This window comes from Aethalodelphis obliquidens, unplaced genomic scaffold (genome assembly GCF_003676395.1).
Source record: "Aethalodelphis obliquidens isolate GAN/ISIS:26980383/991018 unplaced genomic scaffold, ASM367639v1 scaffold22, whole genome shotgun sequence".
In the NCBI taxonomy this organism is placed as follows: Eukaryota; Metazoa; Chordata; class Mammalia; order Artiodactyla; family Delphinidae; genus Aethalodelphis; species Aethalodelphis obliquidens.
In genome coordinates, this window is record NW_020837966.1 from 679,175 (window position 1) to 697,522 (window position 18,348).

At 39.2% G+C, this 18,348-nt stretch overlaps 1 protein-coding gene across 1 annotated transcript in view; it reads left to right on the plus strand.

Annotated features, from left to right (window-relative positions):
* The window catches only part of DOCK3 (dedicator of cytokinesis 3), a 409,735-nt gene that overhangs the window by 283,678 nt on the left and 107,709 nt on the right, over nt 1–18,348 (plus strand). Inside the window, exon 13 of the mRNA XM_027120931.1 lies at nt 16,823–16,911. Coding sequence (XP_026976732.1) covers nt 16,823–16,911 — 89 coding nt within the window. The remainder of the gene's footprint in view (nt 1–16,822; nt 16,912–18,348) is intronic.

The following is an 18,348-nucleotide window of genomic DNA, read 5'->3' on the forward strand; positions in this document are numbered from 1 at the left end:
ATCAGCTGTTCCTTGCTTCAGTGCAAATTCTCATTGTGGATAGGGGCTTGCACAGCATCTCTCTTGAAATCATGCTATCAAGCTTAATTAGCCTAATTGCTTCTAAAACAACAGTTTTCAGTACTAACATGTCACTTTTCAAGAAGTGGGATTCATGTGTAGCTTTTTCTTAGCTCCTTTCTCTGAGCTGTGCCTAATATATCAGTTCTAAAAAGCCAAAGAAAGATATTGTTTTCAACAGAGAAGATAGTTTTTTTTTAAGTTTTTTGAAGGACTAATAGAGTTAAAATGTAGGATAATTTTTCCACTTGATAGTATTAACAGACTTTCAAAGACACTTCCATGTTTGTGAAATTGATTTTGTGCACAGTACGGAATTCCTCTAGGGTTAGTGTTTTAAATCCACATCAGCACAGTAAATTCAGCCGTATGGAGAAGTAATATTTTCCAATAAATTTTAGGGGACATGTTTGTTAGGTTTAATTGGAAGCTTAAAGGTTTTACTAATAGCTACTGATAGTGTTTTAGCCTTTGCTAGGACAGAATTTTGCAAGGATAAAAAAATCTCTTGTATAGTTTTAATCAGTGAATTAGCAAAATATCTCATTAGTTGTTGATCTTCTCATTGTTTCTTCTGTTATTCAGAGTCAGCCTCAGGCCTCAAGCCCCTGTATGTCTCTTGTCATGACCACTGCTCTGGCTTTATAGATATTTAATATCATGTGTGTTGGGAAGGCACCACATCCTTTTTTAAAAAATCACAACAAGAAGCTGAGGTGTAAAAACTAGGTCGCTTTTTAGTGAGCCAGAAACCTTAAAAATCACAAACGAATAACCACTATGTGAAGTTCATTCTGATATGGATATCATGTTTGTTCTTGGCCAGAGGGACTGGACTCTCAGGCAGGCACAAGGCTTGCTGAATCTGGAGCCTAGGATGTGAAAGAAGAGGAATGCCAAGGAGCTAAAGCCAGCATTGGGATGGGTGGAGTGTGACCATAAATAGTACATATGACCAAATACAAGATGCCTCTGAATATGTGATGACCACTCTCCAAGTTCACATTGAAAAAAGTCCAAACACTTTTAGGCCAACTTTAATGAAATAAGTAACTACTTAAAATATTAAATTTATCATTTTAGTTATATTTTAAATCATATTATATAAAATGTGTATTACACCCTATGTACTCAATCACATATTATGTAAAATTGAGAAGTATTGCTCTTTCCCCACTTCCACATTTTATGAGAAGATTTTATTTGAATTCTTTATGTGCAACCATGCCATTAGGTCTTTGTCATCACTATAGCCATATTCTGAGTCATCTGACAGTTTTCCAAGGCACATTATCAGGTTTGGTTTTGATACATCACTCTTTGAATCCTTAATGATGCTTTCACTGGAGATTTATCTTGAGGCCCAATAACATATTTGCTGAATAGTTGGACGCTTCATGTTTTTATGTTTTCATTTGTCATGTAGGCCTATGTATATGACCTTAATGATACAGCCACTTACTATGCTGCTTTTAAGGTGCGTTTTACAGTAGCATCCAATACTTCAATTTGGAGGTCATATCCAAGGATGATTACTAAATCTGTGTAGTTTTGCTCTTAAAAATTTTTTTAACCAAGATAAAATTTATAAGCATCTAAAACTTGCATTGGTAATAATGTATCTTATCCAAAGGATAATGTAACGTATCCAAACAGTGCTGTGATGTTAAAAATAAAGGGGTTCAGAGAATGCCCTATAACATGAAAGGCTTTGTGAGGGTGGAAATACAAGGTGGCAGCCTCTTCTGTGAGTGATGCCTGGAAGGGAACCTCTCCTTGTCTTTGGAATAGACACAGGCATTTCCTCAGAACACCACCTTTGGGTTCTTTGTTTCATCACTACCTTATCTATGAAACTGCCTTAAGTTGAGGGGACTTGTTTAGGAGCCATTCTTAAATGGAAGCTCATTCTTAAATGGGTAAAGGACCATTGGGTCACTCTCATTTTGGTACAGATTAAAGGAGTCTGATGTCTTTATATGTAATAACTCTAAATGAAAAATTCTGCTTCTCACTTGCAAGTCAGGTAAAGAAATAGCTCATATTTCTCTTTCTCCTAGCCTAGGCCTTCTCAATTTTCAGTGGATCATCATCCACCCAGGACCATTATCTGCTGGGTCCATTATCAGTGTTCAGACATGCGTTGTTTGAGCATCTGCACCAAATGTCTTTTCAGGCCATACAAGGAAGACTCAAATCCAGTAGGTCTCTGTCCATGGAACTGCTCTATTTTGACTTCTAGTGCCCACTGTCTCTAGCCTCAGTGTCTAACTGGGTTTTCGTGTGTGTTAGTGCTGCTGCAAAACAGAACACGTTAAATAATGAACCAAAATAAAGAAAGTTAGCTCAGGATGACTCCCTGCTCATGCAGAGGTGAGAGGTTCACAACAGGAGCCTCTAACATGGATTTAGTGTTGGCACATGAGGTCCCAAGTATTCTCTGCCACAGGATTGAAAAAACAAATGTGTTTTCTCTTCCCTTCCTTTTCTGTTCTGCTGCTACTCTAGAAAGAGTGATATGAAAGAACAGTGGCTCTACAAGTATACAAACATAGAGCTGGCTTTGTATAACAACTTTAACTGACTTAAAAGTATGTCAGTAGTATGTATGATCCCACATTGGTTTTTAAAAACATAGATATAATACTTTCATCTATTAGATAGATTAGGTAGATGAGATGATAGATAGAAGCTGTGAGATTTGGAAAAGTCATCCTAATTCCCAGAATTTTAGTTTCCTTCTCTAAAAAATTGGGGGTGGGAGGATGGAATAAGGTAATATAAGAGAGACAGAAAAAAAAAGAACCCATTTGAACTAGTGAATCAAACAGGAAAGAGGTGGAAAAATAAATGAGAGGATTGGTGGTTCAGGAAATGAGATATACCCAAATGATAGGTGTATTACATGCCATCTAAAAGGAGTTTCCTGTCTTTTTTTTTTGCTAGTGACTCTTGTTTATTGGCAAGTTCCACTTTCACATCTAAACTACAAATCCTACATAATTCCATCCATAGTATCTTAATTACTTCATGGTGGCCACATAAAATGTCACCTGTTTTCAATGGTAATATCAGTGTACATTTGTTTAGCGCTCTGTACTCTCTCAGAGCCCTTCTGGCTATATAATCACATTGAAACTTCATAACAAGCCTGTGCACTGAGTGGAGCTTCACCATCTTACAGAGGTAGAGGTGGTCAACACCAGTTAAGTAAGTGACTAAGCAAATTAATGACATTTCTTGGAAGAACAAAAGAATGGTAGTAATCATACTTTGATTTTAAATTAATTTTTCGTTTAACCTATAATGATTCAAAAACAGCACCAATAACAAAAAATGCTAGGGATAGAATCATATCATGGGCTTTATAGAACGTGTTATTTTCTTTTTAAATTTTTAAAATATTTTTATTTATTTTATTTTATTTTATTTTTGGCTGCGTTGGGTCTTTTGTTGCTGCACGCGGGCTTTTCTCTAGTTGCGGCAAGCGGGGGCCACTCCTTGTTGCAGTGTGCAGGCTTCTCACTGTGGTGGCTTCTCTTGTTGCGGAGCATGGGCTCTAGGTGCGTGGGCCTCAGTAGTTGCGGCACGCGGGCTCAGTCGTTGTGGCTCACGGGCTCTAGAGTGCAGGCTCCGCGGCATGTGGGATCTTCCCAGACCAGGGCTCGAACCCATGTACCCTGCGTTGGCAGGCAGATTCTTAGCCACTGCGCCACCAGGAAAGCCCTAAACTTTTTATTTTAAATTGAAGTATAGCTGATTAACAGTGTTGTGATAGTTTCAGGTGCACAGCAGAGCGACTCAGCCATACATATACATGTATCCATTCTCCCCCAAACTCCCCTCCCATCCAGGCTGCCACATAACATTGAGCAGAGCTCCCTGTGCTATACAGTAGGTCCTTGTTGGTTATCCATTTTAAATATAGCAGTGTGTACATGTCAGTCCCAAACTCCCTAACTATCCCTTGCCCCCATCCTTCCTAGAACGTGTTATTTTTTAAGTGTTTATTCTTCTTTATGGTCAATATTTAGTTTTTATGGCTGTTGGGTTGTCATACCTTTTATTAACCAGTAATAAAGGCACAAATTAGATTTAAAAGCTGTATTAATATTTCTGTTAGTAAAAATTTAGACATTTCTATCCTAAAGGAAACCCTAATATAAATAAATGCAGGATGTATAATCATTCAGCACAAAGATGCATGTAAGAATATATATCATACAGTACAAAAGCTGCTGTAAGAGAGCATTAAAAAATCAGAAAGCCTAGAGCAAAGGACAGTAGAAAGCCCATATCAGTTATGACAATAAATATAATTGAGATGAAAGAAAATCCTATTAGGTAAAAATTCTTAAAATAGAGGCAAAGGGCTTCCCTGGTGGCGCAGTGGTTGAGAGTCCGCCTGCCGATGCAGGGGACACGGGTTCGTGCCCCGGTCCGGGAGGATCCCACATGCCACGGAGAGGCTGGGCCCGTGAGCCATGGCCGCTGAGCCTGCGCGTCCGGAGCCTGTGCTCCGCAACGGGAGAGGCCACAACAGTGAGAGGCCCACGTACCGCAAAAAAAAAAAAAAAAAAAAATAGAGGCAAAAACCAAAATTCATCTATATATTAGTGAGAGACTCACAAATATAATAAGAGAAACAAAAAGATTAATAACAAATAAGCTAAGTATAATAATAAAATACAGACAAAATGAAATGTCGTAATATTAATGATAAAAAATAAATTCTAATGTAAAAGGTATGAAGTGAATGTGCTGTGTAAGGAGTATCAGGGATTGACAGAAAAAGAAAACACACACACAATAAAGTTAAATTTGGTTTCCTCTTTCATCCTCCACGAATACATATCTCACAGGAAGCAAAATGGCTTCTCAGGGTAGGCACACACATAACATGTAATGCACCACTCACTCCCTCAGCCCTAGAATCCCCAGCAGAAGCAGCCCCTGATATTTGGACTCTGCAAAGTAGAGGGTGACTACTCTACTACCGTTAAATTAAGGGTTCACACTTCATTCCAGAGATATTTACTCAACAGTTCATGTTCTTCAGTTTAAAGAAACGTTGACCAAACATAGCCTTAACACACTCACCTTCTTAACTGGGGAAAGAAAGCAGAGTGAGAAGCCCAGGTGTCCTTGCCAGCATCTCTGCCTCCAGCTCACCAGTGTTGCAGAAAGCCCTTTTTTTTCCTTTACAGGGATAGAAAGAGCTGATATACTGATACATGGTGAAATTTATAGTGAAGGTCTAATTGTTGTGACCTTTGAATATAATAATGACTCAAAATTATTATGTCCAATTTATTATAAATATAAAGATAAAAGTACAGTAAAATCAAGAGATTTGTTAACATCCCTTTTGACATATAAGAAGACAAAAATAAGGATGGAGATAAATATCTAAATCAGATAAATAAATCTGACTTAGGAGAGAATCTGAATAAGGTTGATGTGACAGAGAATAATAGCATCATTGAGCACTCACCTGGGCTGTTATCTCTTTTTTACATATGAGGGAGACAGGACACAGAGTGGTGAGGCACGTGCCTGAGCAGCCTTGTTAAGAGACCATACTCTTAGCTACTTGCTCTCCTACCTCTACACAGGGTGGCATAATTTATCATGTAAATCAGTACGTGCTGATAGTCAAATGGAGTGTTATTGCTTGCCAGGACAGCAGATGTAACTGGAGAATCCCAGCTCACCAGGCTGTATGATTCTTCCAGTGCTAAAAAAAAAAAAAAAAAAAAAAAGATTTGTCCAACAAACAAAATACATCTTTTCCAGGGCCCATGGAACATTTTACAAAAATTATTCATAGAAAAAAATTTCATAAATTCCACATGGCACAAGCCACACTCTGATCACAGTGCAGTTAGCATATTAGTCATCCAGAGGGGAAAGACCTTACAATAATTCTGATATCAAAAAACATAACTTGACAAAGGTCAACCTTCATTCCCAATTATTTAACAATTTTGGCTTAGTAAACTAAGAATAAAAATGCTGTTTGTTGCAGTTTGAGGGGGCTAATGGATATCAGTAGATAGGTTTTGAGATCAGAATGTTAAGTGGGTGTAGATTAAAATGGATGTACCAATGTAGAGTCACATAGGTACATGTGGCATATTTTTTTTAATTTATAGTGTGTATATCTACTATAAATTTATAGTGTGTATATATATATAGCAGTATGGATAAATGTGACACCTTTATTAGCAACAAAGACAACCCTCAGAATGGGAGAAAATATTTGCAAATAAAGCAACCGACAAGGGATTAATCTCTACAATATACAAATAGCTCATGCAGCTCAATCAAAAAAACAAATAACCCAATCAGAAAATGGGCAGATCTAAATAGACATTTCTCCAAAGAAGACATACAGATGGCTAAAAAGCACATGAAAAGATGCTCAACATCAATAATTGTTAGAGAAATGCAAATCAAAACTACAATGAGGTGTCACCTCACACTGGTCAGAACGGCCATCATCAAAATATCTACAAACAGTAAATGCTGGAAAGGGTGTGGAGAAAAGGGAACCTTCCTGCACTGTTGGTGGGAGTGTAAATTGGTACAGCCACTATGGAGAGCAATATGGAGGTTCCTTAAAAAACTAAAAATAGAACTACCATTTTTAGTATGAACTTGGACTTGTGCAGATAATCCAGGATAATTTCATCTCAAGATCCTCAACTTAATTACAACTGCAAAGACACTTTTTCCAAATAAGGAAACATTCACATTTCTAGGGATTAGGATATGGACATATCTTTTTAGGGACCACCGTTCAACGCATTCTAACTTTTGATTAACATTAACTCTGAATTAGAAAGACTTTTAAAGTCACAGTCAATGTGGGGCCTGTTGGTGCAGAGATTGTATACTGTCTGCAAACAGGCTGCTCCCAAAAGAGGGAAGAGGCAGATCTGAAATGTTCATGTGTGGGTCCTTCTCTTAGAAGCACTGGCCAAAGAAGTCACTCCTTTTCGCAGGAAAGTGATGGAAGGGGTGGAAGTGTTACTCACATAAGGGTTTTCACCACCTGGAAAGAGGAATAAAAATAAGTATTCTTGCTAAAGCACTATATATATATATTTTTTTTTTTTTTTTTTTTGCGGTACGCGGGCCCCTGACTGTTGTGGCCTCTCCCATTGCGGAGCACAGGCTCCGGACGCACAGGCTCAGCGGCCGTGGCTCACGGGCCCAGCCGCTCCGCGGCATGTGGGATCTTCCTGGACCGGGGCACGAACCCGTGTCCCCTGCATCAGCAGGTGGACTCTCAACCACTGTGCCACCAGGGAAGCCCCCCTTTAATCCATTTTGAATTTATTTTTGTTTATGATGTTAGAGAATGTTCTAATTCCATTCTTTTACATGTACCTGTCCAGTTTTCCCAGCACCACTTACTGAAGAGACCATCTTTTCTCCATTGTATTGGTATATTCTTGCCTCCTTTGTTGAAAACTAATTGACTGTAAGTGTACGGGTTTATTTCTGGGCTCTCTATCCTGTTCCATTGATCTCTATGTCTGTTTTTGTGACAGTAACATACTATTTTGATAAATTCAGCTTTGTAGTATAGTCTGAAATCCTCCAGCTCCGTTCTTCTTAAGATTTTTCTGGCTATCCAGGGTCTTTTGTGTTTCCATACAAATTTTTAAATTTTTTGCTCCAGTTCTGTGAAAAATGCCATTGGTAGTTTGGTAGGGATTGCGCTGAATCAGTAGATTGCCTTGGGTAGTATAGTCATTTTAACAGTATTAATCCTCCCAATCCAAGAATACGGTATATCTTTCCATCTGTTTGTGTGGTCTTCAATTTTTTTCATCAGCATCTTACAGTTTTCAGAGGACAGGTCTTTTGCCTCCTTAGGTAGGTTTATTCCTAGGTATTTCATTATTTTTGATGTCATGGTAAATGAGGTTATTTCCTTAATTCTGCTTTCTAATAGTTCATTGCTATTGTATAGAAATGCAGCAGATTTCTGTATATTAATTTTGCATCCAGCAACTTTACCGAATTCATTGATGAGCTCTAGTAGTTTTCTGGTAGCATCTTTAGGATTTTCTGTGTATAGTATCATGACACTGGCAAACAGTGACAGTTTTACTTTTTGTTTTCCAATTTGAATTCCTTTTATTTCTTTTTCTTCTCTCATTGCTGTGGCTAGGATTTCCAAAATTATGTTGAATAAAAGTGGCAAGGGTGGACATCTTTGTCTTGTTCCTGATCTTAGAGGGAATACTTTCGGCTTTTCACTGTTGTGTATGATAGTAGTGGGTTTGTAATTTATGACCTTTATTATGTTGAGGTGTGTTCCCTCTATGCCAGCTTCCTGAAGAGTTTTTATCGTAAATGATGTTGAATTTCATCAAAAGCTTTTTCTGCATCTATTGAGATGATCATATGGTTTTTATTCTTCAATATGTTAGTGTGGTGTATCACATTGATTGATTTGTGGATATTGAAAAATCCTTGCATTTCTAGGATAAATCCCACTTGACCATGGTGTATGATCCTTTTAATATATTGTTGGAGTCAGTTTGCTAGTATTTTGTTGAGGATTTTGGTGTCTTTGTTCATCAGTGATATTGGCCTATAATTTTCTTTTTTTTATGATATCCTTGTCTGGTTTTCATATCAGGGTGATCGTGGCCTCATAGGATGAATTTGGAAGTGTTGTTTTCTCTGCAGTTTTTTTGGAATAGTTTCAGAAGGATGGGTGTTAACTCTTCTCTAAATTTTTGGTGGAATTTACCTGTGAAGCCATCTAGTCCTGGGCTTTTGTTTATCGGGAGTTTTTAAATTACTGATTCATTTTCAGTACTGATAATTGGTCTATTCATATTTTCTATTTCTTCCTAGTTAGTTTTGGAAGATTGTACCTTTCTAAGAATTTGTCCATTTCTTCTAGGTTGTCCATTTTATTGGCATATAATTGCTCATAGTAGTCTCTTATGATCCTTTGTATTTCTGTTTATCCATTTTGTTTATATTTGCCAAGAACCAGCTTTTAGTTTCATCGATCTTTTCTGTTTTTTTTTTTAGTCTCTATTTCATTTATTTTTGCTCTGATTTTATGATTTCTTTCCTTCTACTAACTTTGGGTTTTGTTTGTTCTTTTTTCTCTAGTTGCTTTAGGTGTAGGGTTAGGTTGTTTATTTGAGATTTTTCTTGTTTCCTGAGGTAAGCTTGTATCGCTCTAAACTTCCTTCTTAGAACTGCTTTTGCTGCACCCCATAGGTTTTGGATCATCTTGTTTTCATTAGTGTCTAGGTATTTTTTAATTTCCTCTTCGATTTCTTCAGTGATCCACTGGTTGTTTAGTAGCATATTGTTTAGCCTCCACATGTTTGTGTTTTTTGCAGTTCTTTTCTTGTGGTTGATTTTTAGCCTCATAGCATTGTGGTTGGAAAAGATGCTTGATATGATTTTAGTTTTCTTAAATTTACTGAGGCTTGCCTTGTGGCCCAGCATGTGTTCTGTCCTGGAGAGTGTTCCACATGCACTTGAAAAGAATGTGTATTCTGCTGCTTTTGGATGGAATGCTCTGTAAATATTAATTAAATCCATCTGGTCTAACATGTCATTTAAGGCCTGTGTTTCCTTTTTGATTTTCTGTCTGGATAACGTGTCCATTGATGTAAGTGGGGTATTTTTAAAATAAATTAATTTATTAATTTATTTATTTTTGGCTCCATTGGGTCTTTGTTGCTGCTCGCGCAGGCTTTCTCTAGTTGTGGCTAGTGGGGGCTACTCTTCGTTGCGGTGCGCAGGCTTCTCATTGCGGTGGCTTCTCTAGGCGCGTGGGCTTCGGTAGTTGCAGCACGCAGGCTTAGTAATTGTGGCTCATGGGCTTTAGAATGCAGCCTCAGTAGTTGTGGCGCACAGGCTTAGTTGCTCCACAGCATGTGGAATCTTCCCAGACCAGGGCTTGAACCCGTGTCTCCTGCTTTGGCAGATGGATTCTTAACCACTGCACCAGCAGGGATGTCCCCTAAGTGGGGTATTAAAGTCCCCTACTATTATTGTGTTACCATTGATTCTTTCTTTTATATTTGTTAATATTTGCCTTATATATTGAGGTGCTCCTATGTTGGGTACATATATATTTACAGTTGTTATATCTTCTTCTTGGATTGATCCCTTGATCATTATGTAGTGTCTTTCTTTATTTCTTATAACAATCTTTATTTTAAAGTCTATTTTGTCTGATATAAGTATTGCTACTCTGGCTTTCTTTTGATTTGCATTTGCATGGACTGTGTTTTTCCATCCCCTCACTTTCAGTCTGTATGTGTCTCTAGATCTGATGAGTCTCTTGTAGGCAGCATATATGGGTCCTGTTTTTGTATCCATTCAGCCAGTGTGTGTCTTTTGGTTGGAGCATTTAGCCCATTTACATTTAAAGTAATTATTGATATGTATGTTCCTATTGCCATTTTAATTGTTTTCGATTTGTTTTTATAGGTCTTATTTTCCCCTTTTTCTTTTGCTCTCTCTATCTTTAGTGTTACGTTTGGATTCCTTTTTCTTTTTTGTGTGTATATCTGTTATAAATTTTGGTTTGCAATTACGTCAGGTGTTTGTATAGCTGTCTTTGTATATACATGGTTGTTGTAAGTTGCTGATCTCTTAATTTCAGATGCATTTTAGATACCTTGCATTTGTACTCTCCTCCTCTCATGATTACTGTTTTTGATATCATATTTTACATCTAATAGTTTTGTGTGTCTCTTTAACTGCTTATTGTGGATACAGGTGATTTTATCACTCTTGTGTTTTAACCTCCCTATGAGCTTTGTTTGTGGATATTTTCTACCTTTACTGTATGTTTCCCTTTACCAATGAGCTTTTTCATTCTGTAATTTTCTTGTTTCTAGTTGTGGCCTTTTCTTTTTTACCTAGAGAAGTTCCTTTAACATTTATTGTAAAGCTGGTTTGGTGGTGCTGAATTCTTTAGCTTTTGCTTGTCTGTAAAGCTTTTGATTTCTCCTTCTAATCTGAGAGCCTTGCTGGGTAGAGTATTCTTGGTTGTAGGTTCTTCTCTTTCATCACTTTAAATATATCATACCATTCCCTTCTAGCCTGCTGAGTTTCTGCTGAAAAATTGGCTGATAGTATTATGGGAGTTCCCTTGTATGTTATTTGTTGCTTTCCCCAGCTGCTTTTAGTTTTCTCTATCTTTAATTTTTGTCATTTTGATTACAATGTATCTTGTCTATTCCTCTTTGGGTTAATCCTGTATGGGACTCTGTGCTTCTTGGACTTGGGTGACTGTTTCCTTTCCCAGATGAGGGAGGTTTTCAGCTGTTATCTCTTCAGATATTTTCTTGGGCCCTTTCTCTCTTCTCCTGGGACCCCTGTAATGTGAATATTAGCAGACTTGATGTTGTCCCAGAGGTCTCTTAATCTGTCCTGACTTCTGTTCATTCTTCTTTCTTTTATCTGTTCAGCAGCAGTGATTTCCACTACTCTGTCTTCCCAGCTCACTGATCCATTCTTCTGGTTCATTTAGTCTACTGTTGATTGCTTCCAGTGCATTTTTCATTTCAGTTATTGTATTCTTCATCTCTGTTTGGTTGTTCTTTATATTTTCTAACTCTGTTAAAAAATTTCTGACTTCTTTTTCTGTGCATCCATTCTTCTCTTGAGTTCTTTGATTATCTTTACGATCATTACTCTGAACGCCTTGGGTAGATTGCCTGTCTCCACTTCACTTAGTTGTTCTTCTGGGGTTTTATCTTGTTCTTTCGTCTGAAACATATTTCTCGTTTTGTCTCAGTTGCTATTTGTATTTTTATGTATGTGGTAGGTTAGTTACTTTTCTTGACCTTGGAGAAGCGGCCCTCTGTAGAAGCGTCCTATGCATCCCAGCAGTTCCGCACTCCCGTCACCCAAGCTGTGTGCTCTAAGGGTTCACTCGAAGAGGGCTATGTGGGTCCTTCTGTTGTGGTGGGCTAACTGTGTGGATGGTCTGATAGGCCCCTAGTCTGGTTGGTTGCCAGAACCTCCTTTGTGTGGATGCTACTGGCTGCTGTTTAGCAGGGCCTGGTCATGAGGTGGCTGGTTGCACAATCCTACATCACCCCCAGGGCTAGTGCTGGCTTCCTGGTGGGTGGAGTCAGAGTCCTGAAGACTCTGGGGCTGTTGCCCTCCCACTGGCAGGTGAAGCCAGATCCTGGGTTAGTGCCAGTCTACTAGCAAGCAGAGCTTGTTCCTGGAGTCTGGCTGCAGCCCAGGGATCCCAGAGCTCATTTCAGGTTGTTTTGTGGGGGGGGATGTTGGTTCCTGACACAGTTGGGTATGGGTTCTGGGGTGTCCTGAAGGTTGCATTGGCCTGCTAGTGGGCCAGGCCAGGGCCCAGCTGATCCCAGGGTAGGGTCTGCCCTGTATCGAGGGGTCGTAGTTTTCTTGCTTCTGGCGTCTGCCCCCTTGTGGATGAGGTTGGTCTAGAGGCTTGGTCTGGCTTCCTGGTGGGAGGGGCTCGTGCCTGTCCACTGGTGGGTACAGCTCCATCTTGGCCCTCTGGTGGGCTGGGCCATGTCTAGGGGCAAGCCCAGAGGTAGCTATGGGCTCTTTAGTCTTTAGGCAGCCTGTCTGCTGATTGTTGGCACTGTGTCCCCACCCAGTTAGTTGTTTGGCCTAAAGTGTCCCAGCAGTGCTGCCTAGAGGCTGTTGGATAGGGCCAGGTCTTGGAACTAAAGAGCCAAGATGTCAGCCGTCAACAGTGTTCCCCAGTATGTTTGCCACCAGTGTCTGTGTCCCCAGGGTGAGCTTCATCCATGCCTCACCTCTCCAGGAGACACTCCAAAACCAGCAGGAAGGTCTGGCCCAGGCTCCTGTCAAATTATATTTTTTTCCCTATGTGCTGGTGCACATGAACTTTTGTGTGAAAAAAAAAAAGGGAGCTTTTTTCACTCCCTTTAAGAGTGAAGTCTCTATTTTAAGTAAGCCCCACTGGTCTTCAAAACCAAATGCTCTGGGGGCTCGTCTTGCCAGTGCTGGGCTGGGGAGCCTGACGTGGGACTCAGAACTCTCACTCCTATGGTAGAACTTCTGCAATATAATTATTCTCCAGTTTGTGGGTCACCCATCTGGAGATATGGGGTTTGATTATGAGTCTTCCCCTTCTTCTGGTCTCGTTGTGGTTCCTTCTTTATGTCTTTGGCTGTAGAAGATCTTTTCTGGTAGGTTCCAGTATTTTTTAACAATGGTTCTGCAAATAGTTGTGATTTTGGTGTGAGAAGAGGTGAGCTCAGAGTGTTTTTATTCTGCCATCTTGGCCACTCTCCAAGAAAGAATTTTAATATGGATTATTTGCACTAAATTAAGTTTTAAGCCATAGTCAAAACTGAATAGTTGCAGTTAGATGAAGGTAGACAGAATGGGAATTCTGACTGGTGTCAGGGAGACAAGTACACTGAAGCCTGGTGTGGGAGTAAGGTTTTCAGGGTCACAGAACTCTGCAGCTTCTTTCTCTCTGCCCCTCCACCCTCACCCCTGCCCTGCTTTGGGTCCAGACAGACCTGTGTTTAGACTACAGCTTCACCTCACTCTCCTCATCTGTAAGATGAACATGAGAATACCTATCTTAGTGAAATAAAATATGGGAGAATATCCTGATCATTACCTACCTATATTAGGCATCCTAAAAAAAGCCGACTTAGAGATCTTACAAACAACTCTTTAAAACTTCTTGAATACTTTTTTGGGTTGCCCACCTTGGGGAAAGATGAGAAGAAAGTTGGGTGAATACCCACAGAAATCAAGAAGATAAGGAGGTCGTAGGGAAGAGGCAAATGGTAAAGTGTGCTCTAGTACATGAGTGAATAAGAACAGTTTTCTGAACACTCTTTGCTGAGCAGAATCTGCACACCTGCTCTGATGCTTTGGAATGCTTAGTGATCCCATGTAGAAAACCAAAAACCTCTCACCCCTCTGTGTTAAACCTTGAGTAAAATCCCTGGATATGTAGTGGTTGAAGTGCTACTTCATTGCCTGTGCTGGTTACCTCCTCCGTGAAGAAGGTGTGCCACAGAGGCACACAGACCTGTTTTAGATTACAATCCCTTGTGAGTCTTATGATTGAGGGCAAACTATCAACATCAGTAATCATGCTCTAAATACTAATTTGATTGGATACAACATAATCATGCTTCATTATAATCATAACTCATTTGGTTAATAAATGCTTATTACATTTATATTTTTTCCTTACGAAATATCCTAGTGATTGGTTAAAATATGCTAATGATACCACATCCATTTAGTTTCAGATGATTTGAGTAGCTCCCTTGGCATTCTAGAAAGGGAGATAATTGAAAGGCCAGTTAAGAGGTGATTACACTGGTTTGGAAGAGAGGTGGTAATGGCTGAACCAAGGCCATGAAGAGGAGAGGTCAGATGTGACAGATTTTAAGATAACAAAATCTACAGGACGTGATGACAGCTGGAAGAGTTCTGGTTTAGTGAACTAGTGGGTTCTACTCAGAAGGAGTTTCTAGGAGCAGACAGGCGGGTAGGAAATGATAAGCTGTCTTGTGGCCATGCAGGTCAGAAACTTAGGGGTGAGTCTGGGCTGGAGACACTGCTTTGGGTCTTATCTGCTTTTGGTGGTGGTTGAAACCATGGGAGCAGGTGAGATTGCCCAGAAAGCTTATATGGTAGGAAAGAAATGGGCTTCAAATGCAGATCTCTGAATGCCAATGATAGTTAAGGGGCATACAAAGGGAGAGGAGTACAGGGGACAAGTCATCAGGTGTCTGGCATCTGAATTGTATGTGTCGGGTGGAAAAGTACATGTCAGTGAAATAATACACATTGTCACTGTTGATGTGGTTGATAAAGCACCAGCTCACTGGTTCTATACTGCCAAAGAACCAGTGAGTGTTTTATTGGAGAAATACTGAAATTATACCACCCATTGGAGAGAGGGAGTTAATTTTCAAGACTCTTTTTTTTTCCTTTTGGTTTTATTTATTTGGATTCTTTGTGTATGTATTTTATTTTTATATATATATATATATATGTATATATATACTTGAGATGTATAGCGTGTTACCTTGATATATTTATATATTGTATTATGATTGCCAGTCAAGCAATATTTATCACATTGCATCATTATAGTACAATATTATTGTCTGTATTCATTATACTGTGCATTAGTCAAGACTCTTATTTTGAAGTGGGGGGGAATACACTATAACAAACTATAGTCAGATTTCTATTAAAGAATGTAACTACTGATTTTGTAAACCTAGAAAGTGACAAAAATCTGACAGCAAGACAAGTCTCAGTCCTCACCAGCTGGGCACTTCTCTGATGTATTGAGTGATTGGAAGAGCTGAGACAGTGTGCATGTCAGACAGGAAGGGCTAGACGTGCTGCTGCCAGCACCTCTCACTTTTGATTTCCAACTGAGTTGCTAATCACAAGTGATCATTTTAAAGAACACTCTCCCCCTTCCTTTCCTTGGAAGGATTTCTGTAAGCAGAAGTTATCCTCACAGCTCTGGACTTTGAGAACCTTATCTTTGACAATTCTTTGTAACATCTCTAAGTGAGGCTTATTTCTACTAAGGAGTCCGAAGAGCCACTGATTAAGAAAAATTTGTCCAGTGGCCAACCTCCTTTATCTCTGAATGGTCTCTATACAAACTCTTTTATTTAGAAACCTGTTGTGCTTCACACTGCTGGATGGCACCTGATATAACTCTTGCTGGAGTTTCCTCTTGCTGTGGCTGGACTACACACTTCTAAGTTACCATGGAAAGATCCTGTGTGGTTTCCTTTGTGCATGGACTCTGTTTTCTGGGGTCAGTGGGTTCTCCCTATCCAACAGGGGAAGGGAGGGGCCGAGGCTGTGGAGACTCTGGGTGTCACATGGAATTTTAAAGAGATGATTCTAATCTCATTTCAGTTGTTTCATCAAGATGTCTACATTAGGATGAGGAATTCCTTCCTAGTCTCTGTTCCTAAACCATACCAAGTGGTTGTATGACTGCAGCTTTCTTGGAATTTTCCTTTAGTGGGGAAGACTCTAAAAATGTCAGAAATTAATAGAGGTGCAGTGTTGTTCCTCCATTCTCTCTTTTCTCCCAATCCTGAAGTCCCTAGGAAAGAACTTTATCCTTACATATTTAGGCATCCAGCCTTCTCTACTAAGCCCTCCTTCTCCTTGACTACAGAGGATTTCACAGTGAACCAAGCCCACTACTCTCCCAAACTTTTCTTCTTATCGTGGTCTGGCTGAAATACAGCCACAGGCAAATATCAACATTGCCCTGAGCTTAGCAGGATTTTTCTCTGAGGCCATTAGAGCAACAGTTGAATGACTGCGTAGAGCAAGTGTGACATGGAAGTTTGTAAACAGCAGTACTTGTTGAAAGGAACTGTTTTTTCCTCTATCAGGAGCTTTCCTCTAGCGCCTAGTTTTAAGGGTGTATAAGGAACTAAAAATGAAAAAAACTTGTCATGTGGGAAAGTGTTACTTCAGAGAATAGGATATTTTGCCACTCAAAAATATTTGCAGAGGTTCATTTTAGAGTTTCTACTATTTCCTCAAATATGAATCTTCTGTGTGCCTTACCAGAAAATGAGTCTTGTCTAATTTAGTAAAATATATGTTCATTTCTTTAGGAAAGTGAGTTTGAAGTATCCCTTCAAACTTAGTGTTACACATTGAACATCAGACCAGATGTTTAAAACTGTTGAGAATCATAATGCCTGTCCTTCTGTTGCAGGTGCAACAACGAGAGTGAGTGGTCCCAGATCCACGAGAATATCATCCGCAAGTCCAGCGCCAAGTACTCTGCCCCCAGCGCCAGTCATGGTAACGTGCTTCTTTGGCTAGGAGACTTTGTGTTGCATTTGCAGTTGCTGATCATACACACCTTAGTTGATTTGTGCTGATCAGTTGCCAGATGTAAAGTTCAGTCTCCTACAGACATTTTTTCTCCTGTTCAGGCAATTTCTCTTTCTTTTTGTGATAATTTGAGACCTTCCCTAATTACTTTTTTAAAAAAATTTTATTGGAGTATAGTTGATTTACAATGTGTGTTAGTTTCTGCTGTACAGCAAAGTGAATCAGTTATACCTATACATATATCCACTCTTTTTTAGATTCTTTTCCCATATAGGTCATCACAGAGTATTGAGTAGAGTTCCCTGTGCTATATAGTAGGTCCTTGTTAGTTATCTATTTTACATATAGTAGTGTGTATGCATCAATCCTAATCTCCCAATTTATCCCTCCCCCCAACCCCCCCTAGTAACCATAAGTTTGTTTTCTACATCTGTGACTATTTCTGTTTTGTAAATACATTCATTTGTACCATTTTTTTTTTAGATTCCACATGTAAGTGATATCACATGATATTTTTGTCTTTCTCTGTCTGACTTACTTCACTTAGTATGATAATCTCTGGGTCCATCCATGTTGCAGCAAAGGGCATTATTTCATTCTTTTTTATGGCTGAGTAATATTCCATTGTATGTATGTACCACATTTTCTTTATCCACTCCTCTGTCGATGGATATTTAGGTTGCTTCCATGTCTTGGCTGTTGTAAACAGTACTGCAGTGAACATTAGAGTGCACCTGTCCTTTTGGATTTTGGTTTTCTCCAGATATATGCCCAGGAGTGGGATTGCTGGACCATATGGTAGTTCTATTTTTAGTTTTTTAAGGAACCTCCATACTGTTCTCCACAACGACTGTACCAGTTTACATTCCCACCAACAATATAGGAGGGCTCCCTTTTCTCCACACTATCTCTAGTATTTATTTGTAGACTTTTTGATGGTGGCCATTCTGACCAGTGTGAAGTGAGACCTCATTGTGGTTTTGATTTGCATTTCTCTGATAATTAGTGATGTTGAGCATCTTTCCATGTGTGCTTTTTGGCCATTTCTTCTGACCAAAATACATTTTCTGCTCTTTCCATGGTGGATTCCTTATGCTTTGATAAGTAACTTGAGTTCCAGTTTGAATCCAGAGTGAACAAAAGTGTTGCCGGGTTTGTCACATTGTGAAGTCTGTTTTTTGCTGAACAAAGGTTACACACCCAGCCCCCAAAAAAGACACACATAAATGTCACTTTTTCTATTCCTGTTCAGTGTTAGCATCACCAAGAAAGCCTGACGCTAATGAGAATCAATGATTAGTCTGCCAGTATCAGTCATTCTGGAACTAAAATAGAAGATCTTTATTTCAAAACAGCTTTCATCTTAGCTCAACTTCTCCTTTCTTTTTCCCTCATTTTAAAACT